Consider the following 17,191-nt stretch of genomic DNA (forward strand, 5'->3'; position numbering starts at 1 on the left):
CTGGTGAGTCCTAACGTGGACCAGCCCCCCACCCACAAGCGATTCTGGTGCTGGCTCAGCCCCGCTCCTCTCTGGGTCTGTGGTGACCTGCTTTCTGCAGAAGGGGTGGAATCTGTGGGGCTACCCTGGGGGCTCGCTTTTGCAAAGAGGTCAGAATTTTCCTGACGTGAAGCCAGGCTCTGGCTCCCCTGAGCAGCTGTTGCCACGGACGTTAAAGGTTCTGTCTTCCAGTGACTTTTTTTTTAAAGTATCTTCTGCTTTTGCCAAATGAATGGAAGCAGCACCTGTCCCTCTTATTTTGAGGGTGTCTCTTTAGTGGGTGCCCCTGGAGGCAGCACCCTAAGCCTCTCCACTTACAGTGTTATTTTTTCTATTTCTTTTGACTCCTGTGTCAGCCTGTATCTCAAAAAACACTCTTTTGAGAGCTTAAGGGAAATGTGGAACCGCAAAGTGCAAGTGCCTGCATTCTGCTGTGTCCTCACCCCTCTCTGGCTACTGCTCTCTCGCTCGCTCGTTCTCTTTTTTCTGTTGAATAAGCAAAAGCAAGAGCAAATTTATTCCTTGGGATCTCTATGAAAATGCGTAGTAATTGTTTCTTTTTGCTGTTGTCAATATGTTTCTTTTCCACTGGCTGAATTTTGTTCTCAGCACCCCATGCCAACTCACAGTTTCACATGTAGGTTATTTTCCCTCTGTTTGCTCTTTATAAAATGGCATCATTTGCCCCCTCCAGGTCTTGGTGGAGGGAGTGCTTCTGTATGTGTGTGCGTGTGTGTGTGTGTATCTGTGTGTGTGTACACACGTGTGTGTGTGTTGTGTGCACACGCGCACGTGTGTGGCAGGGGTGGGAGAGAGGAGGGAGGGCCCACTGGGATCTGCTTTAGAACCAGGCCTCCCCGCAGCCCAGACTTGATCAAAGCCCTCACATTACTCTGCTCCTTCCAGGTATGGGAAGCGCCTGAGCTCAGAAGTAATCGATTCTGATTTATGTCCAGGTTGGGGTATAATTAGCAGTCTTGATTTAATGTCAGTGTGGCCTGGAACTTTGCCACCTCCTCCCACTGTTCGGGGGTATATGTACATGGCGGGTTCCTGAGGCAGGGTGCTGAATGGGCATCCGACTGGGCCCTTGACTGGGGGACCCTAGCCAGAGCAGGTCTCTCCCAGGGTCGTCCGTTTCCTTAACTGGGGGTTTAGATCATGGGGTGAGCGTAAATCACATACCACTTCTCAGGCGCAGCTCAGGGCCTGGCACTCTCCCTCCCTTGGCCCCTTCCCCCGGAATGTGGACGGAATGTGCAGTCATCGTCCCTAAGTCACACAGCTAGAGTGAGGGTTGAGCAGAAGTGAAATCCCAGGATGTTAGGGCTGGAAGGGGTTTGGGATATTATCAAGTCCAACCTTTTGTGTTATGAGTGAGGGAGCTGAGAGGCTCTGGGGAGGAATCCACCTGCTGGAGGTTCGCAGCCCTTAGCAGCACGGTGGCATGTGCCGTGTGGTCGGGTTCGTCACCCCGCTTGGTCTAAAGGCTCACCTGTCGACTGACCCATAAGCCTAGGCAGAGCCATGCACCTCTCTGTGTGTGGTGCTGGACAGACAGCTGGCCCGTCTCCCGCCATATGCTTGGCCTGTTTAAGAGCATCAGGGACAGAAGGGGGTTGTGTACCAGGTCTGGGGAGGCACTCCTGTTGGGGTCGAAAACTTGCCTTGCTTCCGTGTTCCCACGTCTCTGCTTCACTTGAGCTCATTCTGTCCATACCTGGCTGTTGATAAACGAGGACCTCTCTGTGCCCAACACTGAGCTCGTTGCCAGGGAGATGCACAAAGAGGTGGGGTGGCGGGAGACGCCTGCCTGTGCCGCCGCTGTGGGCGGGAACACACACCTGGCAGAGGTCAGCACTGGCAAATGGGAGAAGGTCCTAAGGCTGATGGGTTGTCAGACCGTCGAGCCACTGCAGGATGCTAGGTGTGGTCCCGGTGGGGTTGGCCAGCGTGGAGGAGGAGGTGGGCATCAGCTGAGCCTCGAAGGCCCTGGGTTGGATAGAGAAAGATGAAAAGAGGAAGACTTCCCGGGTAGGGGAAGATGCTGTGAGCAAGGCGTGGAGGTAGATGTGTGCAAGGTGAGTTTGAGGGACCTAGTGGTTCACGAGGAGGCGTGGGGAAGCTCTGCGAGAACGATGTTTTTCCTTTCGGAGGTGGCTCTCTACTGCTAGTGATGGGGCAGGCCAGCACCTGATTAGATTTAGCTTGTCTAACGCAGTGACTTAGATCATTATTTTGGTTCAGAGCATTGCTGAGAACCTGACTTGACTTGTGACGGACACTTGCGTACCCGCCCCGAGTATGGAATGGGCCCCGAGAGAGGCACGGTGACTTCCCTTGTCTCCCCCTCTCTGAGAAGTCTGGGTCAAATGGGGCCCTTGGGATCTGGGGAGAGGAGGCCGTGAGCCCGAGTCTTGCTTTGGATTTACTTTGGTCCCTTCTGGGTCACAGAGCGACTTCTCGCCCGCCTGCCTGCCCGCCTCAGCCCGCCCCCTCTTGAGCTGGCTTTCCGCTTATCTTAATTTATTGATGAAAACTTGTTTTACGGTCCAGAGCACAGACAGCAGCAGCTCTCTGCCAAAAGAAAGCAGCTCACACATCGGGAAAGGGAGCTGCCTCCCGGAGATGGGTGGCTGGGGAGCAGCAGGACGGCAGGGTGAGTAAAGCTTGTCTGGGCAGACGTGCTGTGCTGTTTTGGAGGAGGACGGCCCACGAAGGCCGGCCAGGGGTGGGGCTGGGGCCTGGGGACAGCAGGGCTGCAGCCTGGGCAGGACTCTCCACCTCTCTCTGCCGCTGGCTTCTGGCTTACAGCTGCTCCGCCTGGTCTCGGTAACCTGGGTGAATGGGGACTGCAGCCCATAAATACTAATCATGACTCCCGTTTATAGCTTTGTACGTGGCACGCTAGGAAGTTTATTTTCATGAATCTCATTTCATCCCAGCTACGACTTCATGGTAGGTACCACAAATCCCCCATTTAAAAACAAGCAGTGGGAACGTTGTTTTCAGAGACTCCTCCCACTACCCCCGGTCTGATAGTAGGTGAGGGCACTGAGAATTTGAACCCAGTCTACCTGGTTCCAAGGTCAGAGTTGTGCACAGCCCTCCCTGACCCGACACTCAACACTGGCCGGTGTGGTTCTACATTGTGGCTGGTTTTTATCACCTTGACTTGCTGGTCCAGCTGGCTTGGTTGTTCCCAGGGCAGTGACCCATCTCTGGCTCGTATGTGGCCGTGGCCAGTGCGGTGTCCAGCTCAGGGCAGAGACCTTGGAGGCACCTGGTGAGAGACTGATGTGTAAGCCTCAATAAGCAGGTTATCAGGCCCTCCGTGTTTTTCCTGTCTAAAAAGTGGACAGCCTTTGAATCGCTACTATCTGGTATCATGAAGCTCTGTTTCCTGGTGGGTCAGGCCAAGATGCTCCTTGTATCCCTGTGTATCACGCAGCTTGGTTCCAGGCACTGTGTGATAGGAGGGCTTGACTCCTGTGGGCCACAATGTCCTCATCTATGAAGTGGGGTAACAACTCCTCCCAAGGCTGTTGGGGCTGTGTGTCCCCTTCAGCACCCCCTTGCCACCTGCCTTGACTCAGATTGGGCTAGAAACTTGTTGAAAAGCTTTCATAAAATGAGGTCTTGGATTTTTCTTAGGTCTGTAGGAGGCACAGAGAGGTTTCAGTCATAGGAATCCGAGTCACATCACACTGAATTACGATCCCAGGCCTGCCAACCCCATGTGTGAGTTTAGACAAGATACTTAATCGCTGATCCTTAGTTTTCCCATATGCGAATTTGGTGGGGAGGGAAATAATAGTAACTACCTTGTATGGTTTTGGGGGAGAGAGGTTGACACGGTACCTGGCATGTAATATGGGGTCAATAAATGCTAGCATTCTCATAGGTACTATTACTGTCTTCATCACCATCGTCACCCTGGACGCCACCCTGTCACCACTGCCATTATCCACCGTCACTGCCTTTTCTCTTCCTGCCCTCCCAGTGCACAAGTAGGCTTCCAGGCCACAGAGCCTCGCTCACACACAGCACTGCAACCAGCCTTCCTTTCTCCAGATAGACATGTCTAGGGGACGATGGCTTATTTGGGATGACCTAGGTCTGAGCAGTGGGGCACAGTGGGTCAGAACATGGTTTCTGGAGTCAGCTTTCCTGGGTTCCTTCACCACTTAGCCTCTCTGTGCCTTTATTGTTTTGTCTGTAAAATGGGGAGAGTAAATATAGCATCCCTGCTCCCTGCCACTGGGTTGAAAGGGTTAAACGAGGCAGGCGAGACCAGGCAGTTGGGACTGTGCTGGCTCATGGTCAGTGCTCATGAGTGCTTATGCTCTGCTGGCTGCAGTGGCACAGTATCAAAGAGTTAATGCAGGGAGGTCGGGGCGGGGGCAGGGGTGAGGCGTAAGGCACTGCTCCCCTGCAAATGAGCTCTCTGACCTTGGACAGGCAGCTGTCAGCAGAGTCACCTGAATTGTGTGCACGTGTGGAATAATAGTAGGGTGGGCTGTGGTCTCCTGTTCTGCCAGGAGGACAAAGAGGTAGGCAGGGCTTGGCACAGAGTGGGGAGGGGTCTCCGGTGGTCACTTAGGTTGCTGCGCTGACACCATCTCTGGCAGAGGGACCCGACTGTCACCAGCCCATGTCTCCCACAAAGCGTGTCAGAAATGCCAAATCCTGGCCTGGGTGGACACGGCTCCCATCTGGCAGTGTAAATAATCAGGCTGTGGGCACAGGATCCCTGGAGAGAAGACCAGTCATGTGTCGGCCACGTCCCAGGGTTACAGCGGAAGTGTATGTGGATGGCTGTCCTGGGGCCACAGATGGACCTGGTTGTCAGCCACGATCTTTCCGGATATCTGTATGTGTAATTATAGAGTGTTATTTGCTGAACTTGAGCTGTAGAAGATTATTAAAAGGGCGTCCATTAGTGATGGGCAGAATGGATGAGCCTCGTTGCGTGAGAGGCCCCAGTAATGGACATGTTTCCACTGTGTGGCTTTTCTTCACCTCTGGTGGGGGTGGGGGCACTTTCCTTAGACAGGAGAACGGTCCCCGCCCCCTTCCCCGTTCTCCAGGATGAGTTATAGTCTCATTTGAGCTCTTTGCCAGAAAGATGTGATAGGAATTCAAGGGATCCTTGTCCTGCTCCCCTGCCTTTTCCAAGGAGTTTGAATAATAGCCCAGCACCTTGTGCGATATTTATATTCCAAGGAACACAAAGTGCTCGGCAGGTGTAATCCTATTCATCCTCTCTGCATCTCCAAGTGCTGGGGAGCTGGTTTCTCTCCCTGTCTTAGCGGAGCATCGTCTCTAAAGGCCAGGTGGCTGGCCAGAGCTGCACAGCACATCACTGTCCCCGAGCCTGCTGTCCCGAGAGCCAGGCTGCTGGCCGCTCTGCCTTCTCAGAGAAGCCCAGGTGGCCACCGCTATCACTGTGATCCTTGAAGGCTGGTTTCCTGAGCCCATTCCTGCCTCCCACGGCAACCTGGCTTCACGTACTTCTCCACACTTTGATGCTGTCAGAAGGGCCTTTCTCCCCAGAGGCATAAGATAAAGCAAATGCAGGAAGGAGAAAATATGCTGGTGATTGGAAAATCCTTTCTCCAGACTCCTCTAACGAGCTACTCAGAGTCCTTGGCGCCTTCCCTCCCAATTTACAGCAACCTTGGGAGTTAAGGCCGTGTCTCCTACTGTGGTCCCAGGCTGTGTCCCCCGAGGGTCCCCTCCAGGCCCGGGAGCTCAGGCAGTCATGGCTCTGGGGGTGCAGGAAAGGAGAGCTACATGTACGATCCCCGCCCCAGCATAGACAGCACCCTTCTGACACTGGCACCCTGACTGAGTGTGTTACTGGGTGTGGGTGGCCTCAGGCTCCAAGCTGCTTCCTACTGAGTGTTGACAAGTTCCGGAGTTTGGGAAAAAGACATGTCCAAGGGTCATTCTCCACCCCCCCTCCCCCCACCGCCCCAATGTCCCAGCCAAGGGCACCCTGCCAGCTAGCTCAGGGAACAGAGCCTCTAGAGGGGGCCGGGGACAGAGGACTGTTAGCCTCCCTCTTGTGCATGCCCCTGTCCCTTCAGCCTTTAGCCTGCTTCCTTTTGTGTGCTCCCAGAGAGGGGCATGAAACACCTGCGTGGTCTCTGTGCAAAATCTGTCTGTGTCCTTGAGCAGAATCTCCCTATCAGGGCCTCCAGCTCCCGTTGCCAGCAATGAGCGGGAGTCGGATGGGCTGGGGTCAGCTTGGGAAACGTTGGCTACAAGTACTCCTGAGTGTCCCTTCCCCCCAGCACCCCCGTCTCTGTGCTCCATCTGCCCAGGGAGGGCTGCACTGGAGGTGGGAATCGATGTTTATGGACTGGTGAGTGATCACTCCTGCTTTACAAGGCTGGCGGCGGTTTGTGTCATCCACCGCTCTCTGGCATCACAGCCACACATCGTTCCATGGCCCTTCTGGGGGCTGTTCCTCAGGCTTCCTTCTGGCCGCCTCAGGGCCACTTTGGACTCTCTGAGGGGGTTCTGGGCTTGTCTCTACATCCTTTTTCATCCCCCTCTCCCCCCACTCAGTTTGAGAAGGCAGAGGAGTGCTAGCACCTGAGAAAGTTGATCTGGGACCTGCCGTCAGATTAGAGGCGTCCAGAGGGCTCAGGGGCTGGGGTGCAGGTGGAGGTGGGGGAGGTGAGCCACGGTGCTCTGCAAGCCTTTCTCCCAGACAGAGGAGTGGTTGCAGAAGACCGGAGTTTAAAGGGGCTGTGTTGGGGGAGCACCAGGTGGATACATCCCCTTCCCTCCCATTTCTAGCCCCTGCCCTTTGCTCTCTAGACATCAGCTGTATCAGGGACTAGGCCTGCTCTCAGCACCCTCTGGAGCCTTTGGAGCCTGGGGACAGACCCAGCCTCTCCCTGCCCCTAGGGCTGGTCACCCTGGAGTCCCACAGATGCCTTCGTTCGAGTGAGCCCCTGGGCAGGGCACATGCCCTCTGTGCTGAGGTCCAGCCAGGAAGTCCAAACACATGGGCAGTGCTTCAGCGAAGCCAGCCTCCTCCCCTGCTGGGGTTGGAGGACCCCAAGCCCTATGTGCAGCCGGCTGGGAGCCAGGACTGCTGGTGACTGCATCTTTGCCTGCACCCCTGGAAGGGTGGCCAGGGGCTGTCCTCAAAGTCTCCAGTGAGGTCTCCCTCATCACGGACTCTTTCATCATCATGTACATCTTAGGGTTCGAGGGCACAAGAGGTATTATGACAGGACCCGTGGCCACTCTGACCTGATTGGGGGGGGGGGGGGTTCTGGTGAGTTGTCCCCAGAAAACCCCCTAACAAGGGGTTACCACGGTCTCAGTGTCTCCACAAAGTTCTCTGGAGAGAAGTGGACTCTTGAAACATATAATTTAAGAGGTCTGTCAGCCTCTGAGTCTTGCAGCAAAACCAAACACAGCATCCCTGAAGCTTGGCCAGGTTTAAATGCTCTCTCCTAGAACCATCTGAGAAAATAACCTCATTCTGTGATAATCAAAATGTAACTGGGTTCTAGATATGCAAATGCTTTATGTAATGTTTATTTGGAGGAGAATTCGGCTCAGAAATATGGGTGTGATCTCCCTGTCACCTATGTAAGCTGGTGATATTGGGGGCTGCGAGGTGAAGATGTGAAGAAATTGGAGGCTTTGAGAGAAAAGTGTGGGGTCAAAAAAAGAATGACCGATGAGTCCTGCTGTTTCACCTTAAATTATGCACAAGCTCTATGTGAGCCAAAACCATGGGGGGCTGCCTGCCAAGCCAGTGGGGGTTTCGGCTGGATTACTAGAAGTATAGGACTCAGAATGTAGGAGGTGAGAGGGGTATCTTTGTACTCTGTGCTATCCCCTCAGTAGCTGGAATCTGATTTTGAGTGTGGGACAGGGATGAGCAGTGGAGGGTGACTCAGAGGCAAAGCTGTAAAAGCCCTTGAATAGACCAGAAGACTTGGGAAAGGACCGTGAGATACAGGCCTTCCAATATTTAAAAGCCTGCCACACTTGTTCTTGTTGGCTGCTTAGGCAAAGCTAGGACTGATGCATGTGCGTGTCAGCCACAAGGAAGTGCGTTCTTGAGTTAATAAGAAAGAATTCTTGAGGACCCAGAATTGGACAAAGACAGAATGGCGTGTACTGACTATTGATGGATGCTGAACGCCACGACCCTGGGGTGCTCAGGCGGGGGCTGGTCTGTGGGGACCAGGGACAGCCTCACAAAGGAGACTTCTCGCTGAGTGGCCACTTCCCCTCTGCGCTCTGATCCTCCTGCCTGCCGGGTGACTTTGGCAAAGACATTGTCTGGCTCCCTCCCTTCCCCCCCTTTATGGCTGTGACACTGAATGAGCTGCAGGCCCCTTGCAGCGGCCCCACTCCTGGTGCTGATGTCCTGTCCCTTTTCCCTGTGATGCAGTTCTTGGCAGGACGGCTTCTCCTAGGACCAGGCAGGACCATTACTAGCTGCACGTCGGGCTGTGAAATTAAAGTCATTTTGGTTTTCTTTTTTATTCTCCACATCCACTAATTTATTAAATGCCATTAAACGCTGCACTTGGCCCTGGCTCATAGAGAGCACTGGGGAGTGTTGAGACCTAGTGTTTGGAAAGCTCCTGCAAAGCAGAGGGGATGAGGCTGGCAGGGGGCAGGGGGGGTTGGGGGGGGGGGTTCTGCAGAGACACATGAGGCTGTGAGGGGCAGACAAACAGATGACTCACACAGGCAAATAAGGGGTTCAGGGGGCTGAGTTGGGAGTAACTTGGGGCACTTGGGGGTTCTAGGAACAGGGACAAGGGGATGTGTGGGGGGCTTCTTATTCAGGTGGGTCTGTGTGTCTGGTTCTGGTCCTGTTTCCAGGCTGTGGCCTTCTCAGGCCTTCCTACCCGCATCCATCCATCCATCCATCCATCCATCCATCCATCAAGCTAATGTTTATGAAGTATCCCAGGCGTGTTCTGGGCCCTCCCAGAGGAAGAATGGAGGAGAGTGAGCCTGACTCCCAAAGTGCTGGTGTTTCGTTGGGGGGGGGGCGGGTAACAAGTTGGTACAGAAGGCTGGGCAGGTCCCCGATGTGCTGCTCTGGGCCCAGCCCTGGCACAGGAGGTCACCCCCAGAGAAGGCCACCCCTGCACGGGGCAGAGACGGTTGGCAGCTAGGAGGGGACACAGGGAGTGGCTGTCCTGTGCTCTGAGTCAGGGGTAGAAGCTAAGGAGGGAGGTTGGATTGAAGGGGAAATCACAGGACTCCCCACCCCAGAGAAATGGGATGCCTGCATGAAAAATACATAAGGACACAAGGCAGAAACATATATTGAAACTACAAATCAATAAGATTCAAACTGAAGATGAAGAAAAATGCCACGGGGATATTCAGCTAATTACAACAGGCTTCATAACTGAAGTAAGTCTGGAGTGCTTGTTCACTATATGGCTGTGGCCTGGCTGGGCCTCAGTTTACTGGCTGTGCATCAGGCCGATGGGCCCAAGGGTGACCAGGAAGACCCTGAGATGGTCCCCTGAAAGGGCCTGCACTTTCTCCCTCTGCAGAGTCCGTGAAGGGCCTTAGGAGAGCCCCATAGGAGGGACACCCCAAGGCATTGCCAAGGGTAAAGCACTGTTCTAGGCTCTGGGGATTTAGCAGTGAACAAAACAGACCCAAATCCCTGCCCTCACAGAGATCCAGGCCACAGGCAAGCGCAAGGATAGGAACTTGTTTTCTCACATTTGGATGTGGATTTATTTGGAGCGCTGAACTGAGAATATTTAGAAATGCCCTCGGTTGGGGGAGGGGGCGGGGAGCAGGAGGGCTTGCTATTCAGGGTGGTCACTGGATCCCCCCCTGCTTGGCGAGAGTTGATGACCAGGTCTGTCTGGCTGGTGACCTCAGGTTGGTTGGTGCTGACTTGGCTAGATTTTGGTTCCCTGAGTCCTTGGAGTCTCTTCCTGCCCTGGGTTTGACTGTAGCTCGGTCATCTTAGCTGAGATGGTCCTTTGCTTTGGGAAGGGAATCTTCCTGAATGCCACCAGCTAAGTTCTCTGGCACTGCACACCTTGTCTCCTTCCTGTGCTGGGCACCGTCCACATGGGGCAGTGCTCCTCCCCACCCCCACCCCCCCATGCCTGCCACTCCCTCCCCTGCCTGCCGCTCCCTCCCCTGCCCCTTGCTCTGGCTTCCTGTCTGTCTTCTTGCCTTCCTGCCCAGCAAACCTTTTCTGCTGTCATCCCCTCCCTCCTGCCCATTGCCATGCACCAGACATTGACCTCTCCCTGTTCCTGCCCTGGTTCTCACCAGCTCCCCGGATAGAGTCTGGCCAGCTCTCCACTCCTCCCACATTTTACTGTCCCTTTCAGAACTAGGACGCTGCCCCACTCTTGGAGGGAATACACTGGGTTCTTTCTGTGATGGCTGTTTCCTGGAGGTGATTGCCAGAGGGTGGACCCCTGGCATGGGGAAGGGGCTAGGGCAGGGTTTCTTCACCTCTATCCACATTTCTGGCTGGGTAGTTCTTTGTGGTGGGAGACTGTCCTATGCATTATAGGTTGTTTGGCAGTAACCCTGGCCTCTACTCACACAGCAGTAGGAGCCCCACACTCCAAGTTGTGATGGCCACAAGTGTCCCCAGATGTTGCCAGGTGTCTGCAGGGGGGCAACATCACTCTGGGTTGAGAACCACCGGGTAGGGACATGAGAGCATCATGTTTCAGGCTTGGCTAAGCCCGTGCTGGCAGGGACCTGAAAAATTCTCTAGTCCAAATCCTACATTTTAAAGGAAATTGGGCCTCAGAGAGCTAAAGAATTGTAAGGTCACACAGGGGAGCAGCATGATGAAAGCAGCATCTTAGAAAAAGGATTCAGGCAGCTCTATGTCGGCTGGGCTGAAAAACAGGCCAGAGGCAGGCAGGGGAGCAAGGCTGGGACCGGGCTTGAGGCAGGGGCTAAGGCAGTGCCTTTTACTGGTCGGCCCAGGCTCGGCATGCACTGGCCGGTCTCCTGGCGTCAGGTACAGAGGGGCTCCACACCAAAGGCGGGCCAGGGAGCCAGGTCTGGGTCCAGCCTGGCAGTGCCGTGGCCTTGCTGTCCTAATCTGTAAACTCAGGGCCTGATTGGTCATGTTTTCTTCCCACCTGGAGGCTCTTGTCCCTGAGTGCACTGAGATCCCACAAGGCCTCATTCACTGAGCTAGCCCCCTTCACCCCAGGGCTTAAGTACACGCTGTGTGTGGGGACTGCCCCACCTGGAGGCAGCAGGTCTCACCTGGGGTCTAGCCTGGGGCGTGGTGGGACCTCAGACAGGAAGTGGGAAAGGAAGCACGCATGGGGACAGAGCCACAGTGCTGTTCTCTTACCGTGGTAGAGGGAGGCTGCTGGGTGGGACTTTGGGAAGCTTGCCGACCAACTCAGAGAATATGAAGCAAGATCATAGAACCATTTTGAGAGGGATGACCAGGTCCTGGGAATTTCTGAACTGTTGAGGTTTTCCCAGAGAGGGGCTCCTGGACCTCCTGGCAGTTCTCCCCAGGAGGGAGATAGAGAAAAGAGGTAGAGAGGGCCCCCGCCAGGCCCATGCCCAGTGGGCACTGGCTTCCAGAAAAAGCTGCACTGTGACTGAGGAGGGTCTTGGGGGCCCTGGTGTCCCCAGTGCAGGGTGGTAACGGCATCTTGCCGCTCCGGGGGTCCCACAGCCAGGTCTCTTTAACAACAGGCTCCTCTACCTGCAGTGAGTGACCTGGCAGCCACGGGGTTTCCTCTCAATCATTCCAGGCTCTGGCTTTTAGAGCCATAAATCTTCAGCATGAAGATCATGAATTTCCATGGTATGATTAATGAAAGAAAAATTGAGACGGCAGTATAGGAACTGACCAGATTGAAAAAAAGTCAGTACGAGAAGTTGGATGGAAGTTTCAGAGCTTCTGACCCAGCCTGGAGAGCCACCTAGTGGTTACAGGGGTGGTGGCAACCATCCCCCCCCTGCAAAGCTTGGCGGGTACCCCATTGGCTGGGTGTTCTAGGCCTGAGTGTGCCCATACCTGGGGAGCCTTGATGTAGTTCCACTGGGACTGCTCCCAGGTGCAGGAGGTGCAGGACCACTCCATGGTGTGGGGGACCCGGGAACCTGCTCCACTTCCTCCTGTTCCTCCCCGGCTCCTTAAACCATCTCTGGCTTAATAATACATGGGAATGCCTGCACTTCTTCCATCATGCCCAATCTGGGTCACCTTTCTGGTTCCTCATTTATGAAAATCCTACTCATCTTTTAAATCCCAGCAAGTCCTGTCAATCCTACCTTACAGATAAACCTCCTTGTACCGCTGTTCACCACTCTTCCAGAGCCACCTGGTGTAGGTCACCCCCAGCTCTTGCCTGATCCCTGCCGTGGCCTCCTGATTGCGCCCTGGGCTTCCCCCTTTGCTCTCTGGTGGTCTTCTCTGAGCAGCAGTCTCAGAGATCTATTGGAAATATAAACCATGTCACTCTCCAGGCCTAGGGGCATCCCACCCTGGTTTTCTTAAGTGATGCCTGCAAGGTCTTGTCTCATCTGACCCCTGCCACCCCACCTACTGGTCCCCCACCACTGTCACCTCCTCCACTCTGTTGCAGCCACCTGGGAAGCTTGCTTCTCCCTGGGCTGGCCAGGCTCAGTCCTACCTCAGGGCTTCTGCACCTGCTGTTCCCTCTATCCAAAACATCCTTCCACCACTTCCCCTCTTTATTTGGGTCCCTACTCAGATGCCACCATCCCTGACCACTCTGTCCCCTGAAACTTTCTAACTCGTGGCCATCCTCATTTTCCTTCACAGCACGTACCATCACCTGAGATTCTATCACTTGTTTGCTTATGTAGCATCCGTGTGCTCTGTAAGAATAGCCTGTTCGTGAGTGAGGCAGGGAGGGGCGGGGAGGGGGGGTTGCCTGTGCTGCTACCACCTCCACCCCAGCACTCAGAACGGGCCCTGGCACTTACTACATGGGTGCTCTGTTTGGGTTTGTGGACTGCATGAGGGAAGAAAATGCCACCCCTGAGGGGCAGCCTGTGCCTCTCCCCCTCAACCTCCAGGCATGCATGTGAGAACTGCTCTCCCCCTACTCGTGAGCCGCCTTGTCTTTGCTGGGCCATCTGTGTCTCCCCTCGGAAGCCGGAGCAGCTCGAGAGCGGGGATGTGCTTGGTTCCTGGGGTCATGGCACAGCCCCGGGCACATGGGAGCTGCTCAGCAAATGCCTTTCGGAGACCAGCACCTGGTCATGGCCATGCACTTCACATGCTTTCTTCCATTTAAATTCTCCCAACAGTCCAGAAGGTGAAGGCAGGCGGTGTCATTCTCATTGGGCATAAAAGGAGTTTGCAAGGTCGCACTACCAGGAAAAGCTGGAGCCGGGTGTCAGATCCACATCTGTACCTCCTGAGCCCTTACGTGTGTGCTTTTGCCCTGCGTGGAATGTTGTGGTCCCCCACCTGCCCCAGGTCCAGCCGTCCTCTAGAGACTGCCTCCTCCAACTGACATCTTGGGCCAGGACAGTGGTTGCTTCCTCTGAGAACTCCTGAACTATTTATTTGGCACCAGTGTATACTGCGTGGGGTCGATGCTGCTTTTTTATTGTTCCTGTCTATGCAGCACAGAGGTCCCAGGAAGGCAGGTCTCGAAAGTGGCTGTGGCTCTTCTGGCACAGGATGCCGCAGCCTTCGGTACTCAATAAATATCGGTTGACAGATTGATTGGCTCCTCAGACTCCGCATATTTCCTCAGAGCTGCCGGAGGGAGCGGGGTGAGTGTCAGCTATACGGAGCATAAAATAAGGCAGCTGTGGAGACCCACAGCCAGTGAAACCCAAGCGTCCCCAGGTGAAGCGGTGGCGTCGCGGGCCCAGGGGGGCCGTGGAGGAGAGTCGGTTTTCGGGGCCAGAGCGCGGGCTGCTGGCTCACATGGATGGAAGGCGAAGGCAGTGATGGATTCTCATGGCCTGCACGTCGGCCAGCCCGTTGAGTTCCTTTCACCTTCCATCTGTGGGAAATTTGTTCTTCAGGCTCCTGAGAATAGTGGGCAAATGGCCCTGCTGGACAGGGCAGGAAAACGTGGTCGCCGGAAGGCCTGGCCCTGAGAAACCGGACTCAGTCTTCCTGGCCCCAGAGACGAGTCTTTACTCACCTTCCCTGGGCACCGCGCTCCTCCTCCCGGACTCCTTCCTGAATGCCAGGGCCTCTCCACTGACAAGTGGGGTAACCACAGCCACTCATGTGTGTCTGGGACCGTCAGTGTTTGTTACAGGATTTTGCCTGTGTCGTTTAAAATTTGATCCTCACAGTGACCCTAGGAGGTTTGTGAAGCTGGCAGGGTGCCATTTGCCAGATGCGGAGACTGAGACGTGGAGAGGCTGAGGGTTTGTCTGGGCCTCAGAGCCGACACGATTAAGGCCCATGGCCCTATCTGACCTATAGCCCCATTCTCCCCCTTTCCCAGTCTCAGAGTTGGAGGTGGGGACATGCAGCCTTTTGGGTTCCGTGGAGATGAACACAAAGCGGTGCTGATCTAATGGCTTTCTTTTCTCTCCAGCTCTGTGGCTGTGGGCTGCTCGGAGTGGGCATTTGGCTATCTGTGTCCCAAGGCAACTTTGCCACCTTCTCCCCCAGCTTCCCCTCGCTGTCTGCAGCCAACCTTGTCATCGCCATAGGCACCATTGTCATGGTGACAGGCTTCCTCGGCTGCCTGGGGGCCATCAAGGAAAACAAGTGCCTCCTTCTCAGTGTAAGTGAACTCCATACCCGCAGCCCTCTGAACTCCCTGCATCTGGGTCACGGAGACAAGCAAGGCCTGAGACAACCGCCAGCCTATTAGATGCCCGACAGAAACTGCTTCTAGGATGTTCTCTGCCCGATCACACCCCTCTTCCTCACGATCGCGTATCCCGACCCTAGTTGTCCCTTCCACTCCTTGATTGGCTGTCTCCTTCATCTGCCTCCCTTAGCTATCAGGGACTCCTCAGGAGCCGTAGCTGGCCTCTCCCATACTTGGGAAGCCCTGTCTAGGTGCTTCCTGTCCCCAGCTCCCCTAGCCCTTGTGTGCACCCCATCCCTGGCCGTGACCACCACCGTGTGCCCACACCGACACTCTCTCTGCAGTTTTTCATCGTCCTGTTGATCATCCTCCTAGCAGAGTTGATCTTGCTCATCCTCTTCTTTGTCTACATGGACAAGGTAGGCCTTACAGGAAGGGAGGGGCATGTGGGGTGGCAGTGGGCTGGGGTCAGGACAAGCCAGAGGAGAAGCGTGGACAGAGAGTACCTATGAGGAAGGGAGGAAGGAGAATGGCAGCAGGAGAGCTGGGAGAGGTCCAGATGAAAGGCTTTTGGTAGGGGGGAGCATGAGGAAGGTGACTTTGAGGGGAGTGTGAGGGGTTTATTACCTGTGTAGTCTTAGGAATCCTCTGGCATTAGTGAGCTCCCCATCACCAGGAGCATTCAAGCATAGTTGTGTGGAGCACTCGGAGAAGGGACTCAGGGGCCTGCCCTCTACCCGACAGGTAAATGAGAACGCCAAGAAGGACCTGAAAGAAGGACTGTTGCTGTACAACACAGAGAACAACGTGGGGCTTAAGAACGCCTGGAACATCATCCAGGCTGAGGTGAGGGGCTGGGCCTGGCAGGGCGGGGGGGGGTGGGGGGGCGTGGCTCAGACTCACCCTGGGTGACTGAGGATGCATCTGGAGAGGGACATGCAGCTGAGGGAAGGAGGGGGAGCAGGGCACGGGAGCGGGAGCGGTGGCGAGTACCTAAGTGGGTACAGGGGACCAGGGAGGACAGATAATCTAGAAGAGCAGATCATCCAGGCCCTTCTTTTCTGAAGCTTTGGCATGGATGACAGAGTTTATTGCTCTGATTATGGGTCAGGAAGGAAGGCCTTGATTCTAAGAGGGGAACGAGTCAGTATAGCCCAGAGGTCCCTCGTTAAGCCCTGGGAAGGGGCTGGCAGCCAGCTTGGGACGATCCACAAAGCAGAAGGGTGGTGGGCAAGCAGAGAGCACTCCTGCCTGGTGTCCAGTGCCCAGCTCAGAGTGGCAGGTGGGTGTTACCTTGTCTGCATTCTGGCCTCCAGGAAGGGGCCGTCACTTCCCTTTAGGGCCCAGCTGAGGCCCCAAGAAGGAGGCCTTTGTCTCTCCTCTGCTGAACCGCAGGGAGGCAGCTTTCGTGGGGCCAGGATGGTCTAGGCAGGGGGAGGCACAGAGGAGGCCCGCAGGCAGTGACGTGTCTGACCCCGTGCCTTCCCACCTGCAGATGCGCTGCTGTGGCGTCACCGACTACACAGACTGGTACCCGGTGCTGGGGGAGAACACAGTGCCCGACCGCTGCTGCATGGAGAACTCCCAGGGCTGTGGGCGCAACACCACCACCCCTCTGTGGAGAACGGTGAGTCTGGAAGCTGCTTCCCCAGGTCCCCCTCCCAGAAGCCGGTGTGGAGGACAGTCTGGCAAGAGGACACCTGCAGGGGAGGGTCGCCTGGGACAGGAAGAAACTGGCTTAACAGAAAGTGGGGTGGGGGACGTGCAGGACCGAAGCCAAAAGGCCGGTGGCCAGTGGGAGGGCTGGGCCTGCAGTCGGGAGTGTCTGAGGGTGGAGGTTGAGTGGGGGTCAGAGGCCGTGCAGTGGGAGCCTGTAGGTGGACCCCTGGGTGGGGAGGGGCGGGGCCTGCTCAAAAGCTAGAGGACTGGGGCTGAGGGTCAGAGAGGGGCAGGAGACAAGAGCAAGGACAGGGACAGAAGGGGACGTGAGGTGGGGGCTGGGCAGGAAGGGGCACTCACAGTCCTGCGGTGCCTTAACCTTTGGTCCTGCTCCCTAGGGCTGCTATGAAAAGGTGAAGACGTGGTTTGATGACAATAAGCATGTGCTTGGCACAGTGGGGATGTGCATCCTTATCATGCAGGTAAGAGGGCTGTTGGAAGCCTCGCAGCTCGAGCTCCCAGCTGGACCTAAGTCAGAGGTGGAAGACGAAGCGCACACACACACACATGCACTAAATAGCTGATCCCAGCAGCCTGGAGCCCCTGCACTGTCCTGCTCTGCTCTGTCCTGAGGCCTCCATCCCAACGCCTGTCCCAACCCCGTAGGCACAGTAGGGCTCTGCTTCCTGGGCATCCGTTCCGAGCCTGGG

The 17,191-nt window shown here is 55.5% G+C and overlaps 1 protein-coding gene across 14 annotated transcripts in view; it reads left to right on the forward strand.

The window, feature by feature from the left end:
* The window catches only part of TSPAN9 (tetraspanin 9), a 206,056-nt gene that overhangs the window by 183,869 nt on the left and 4,996 nt on the right, over positions 1–17,191 (forward strand). For all 14 annotated transcript variants that reach the window (XM_078450165.2, XM_078450166.2, XM_060658693.3 and 11 more), the window contains 5 exons: positions 14,601–14,792; positions 15,167–15,241; positions 15,567–15,668; positions 16,318–16,449; positions 16,880–16,963. In XM_078450165.2, coding sequence (XP_078306291.1) covers positions 14,601–14,792; positions 15,167–15,241; positions 15,567–15,668; positions 16,318–16,449; positions 16,880–16,963 — 585 coding nt within the window. The remainder of the gene's footprint in view (positions 1–14,600; positions 14,793–15,166; positions 15,242–15,566; positions 15,669–16,317; positions 16,450–16,879; positions 16,964–17,191) is intronic.

Source organism: Panthera onca, chromosome B4 (genome assembly GCF_046562875.1).
Source record: "Panthera onca isolate mPanOnc1 chromosome B4, mPanOnc1 haplotype 2, whole genome shotgun sequence".
NCBI classification, from domain to species: domain Eukaryota; kingdom Metazoa; phylum Chordata; class Mammalia; order Carnivora; family Felidae; genus Panthera; species Panthera onca.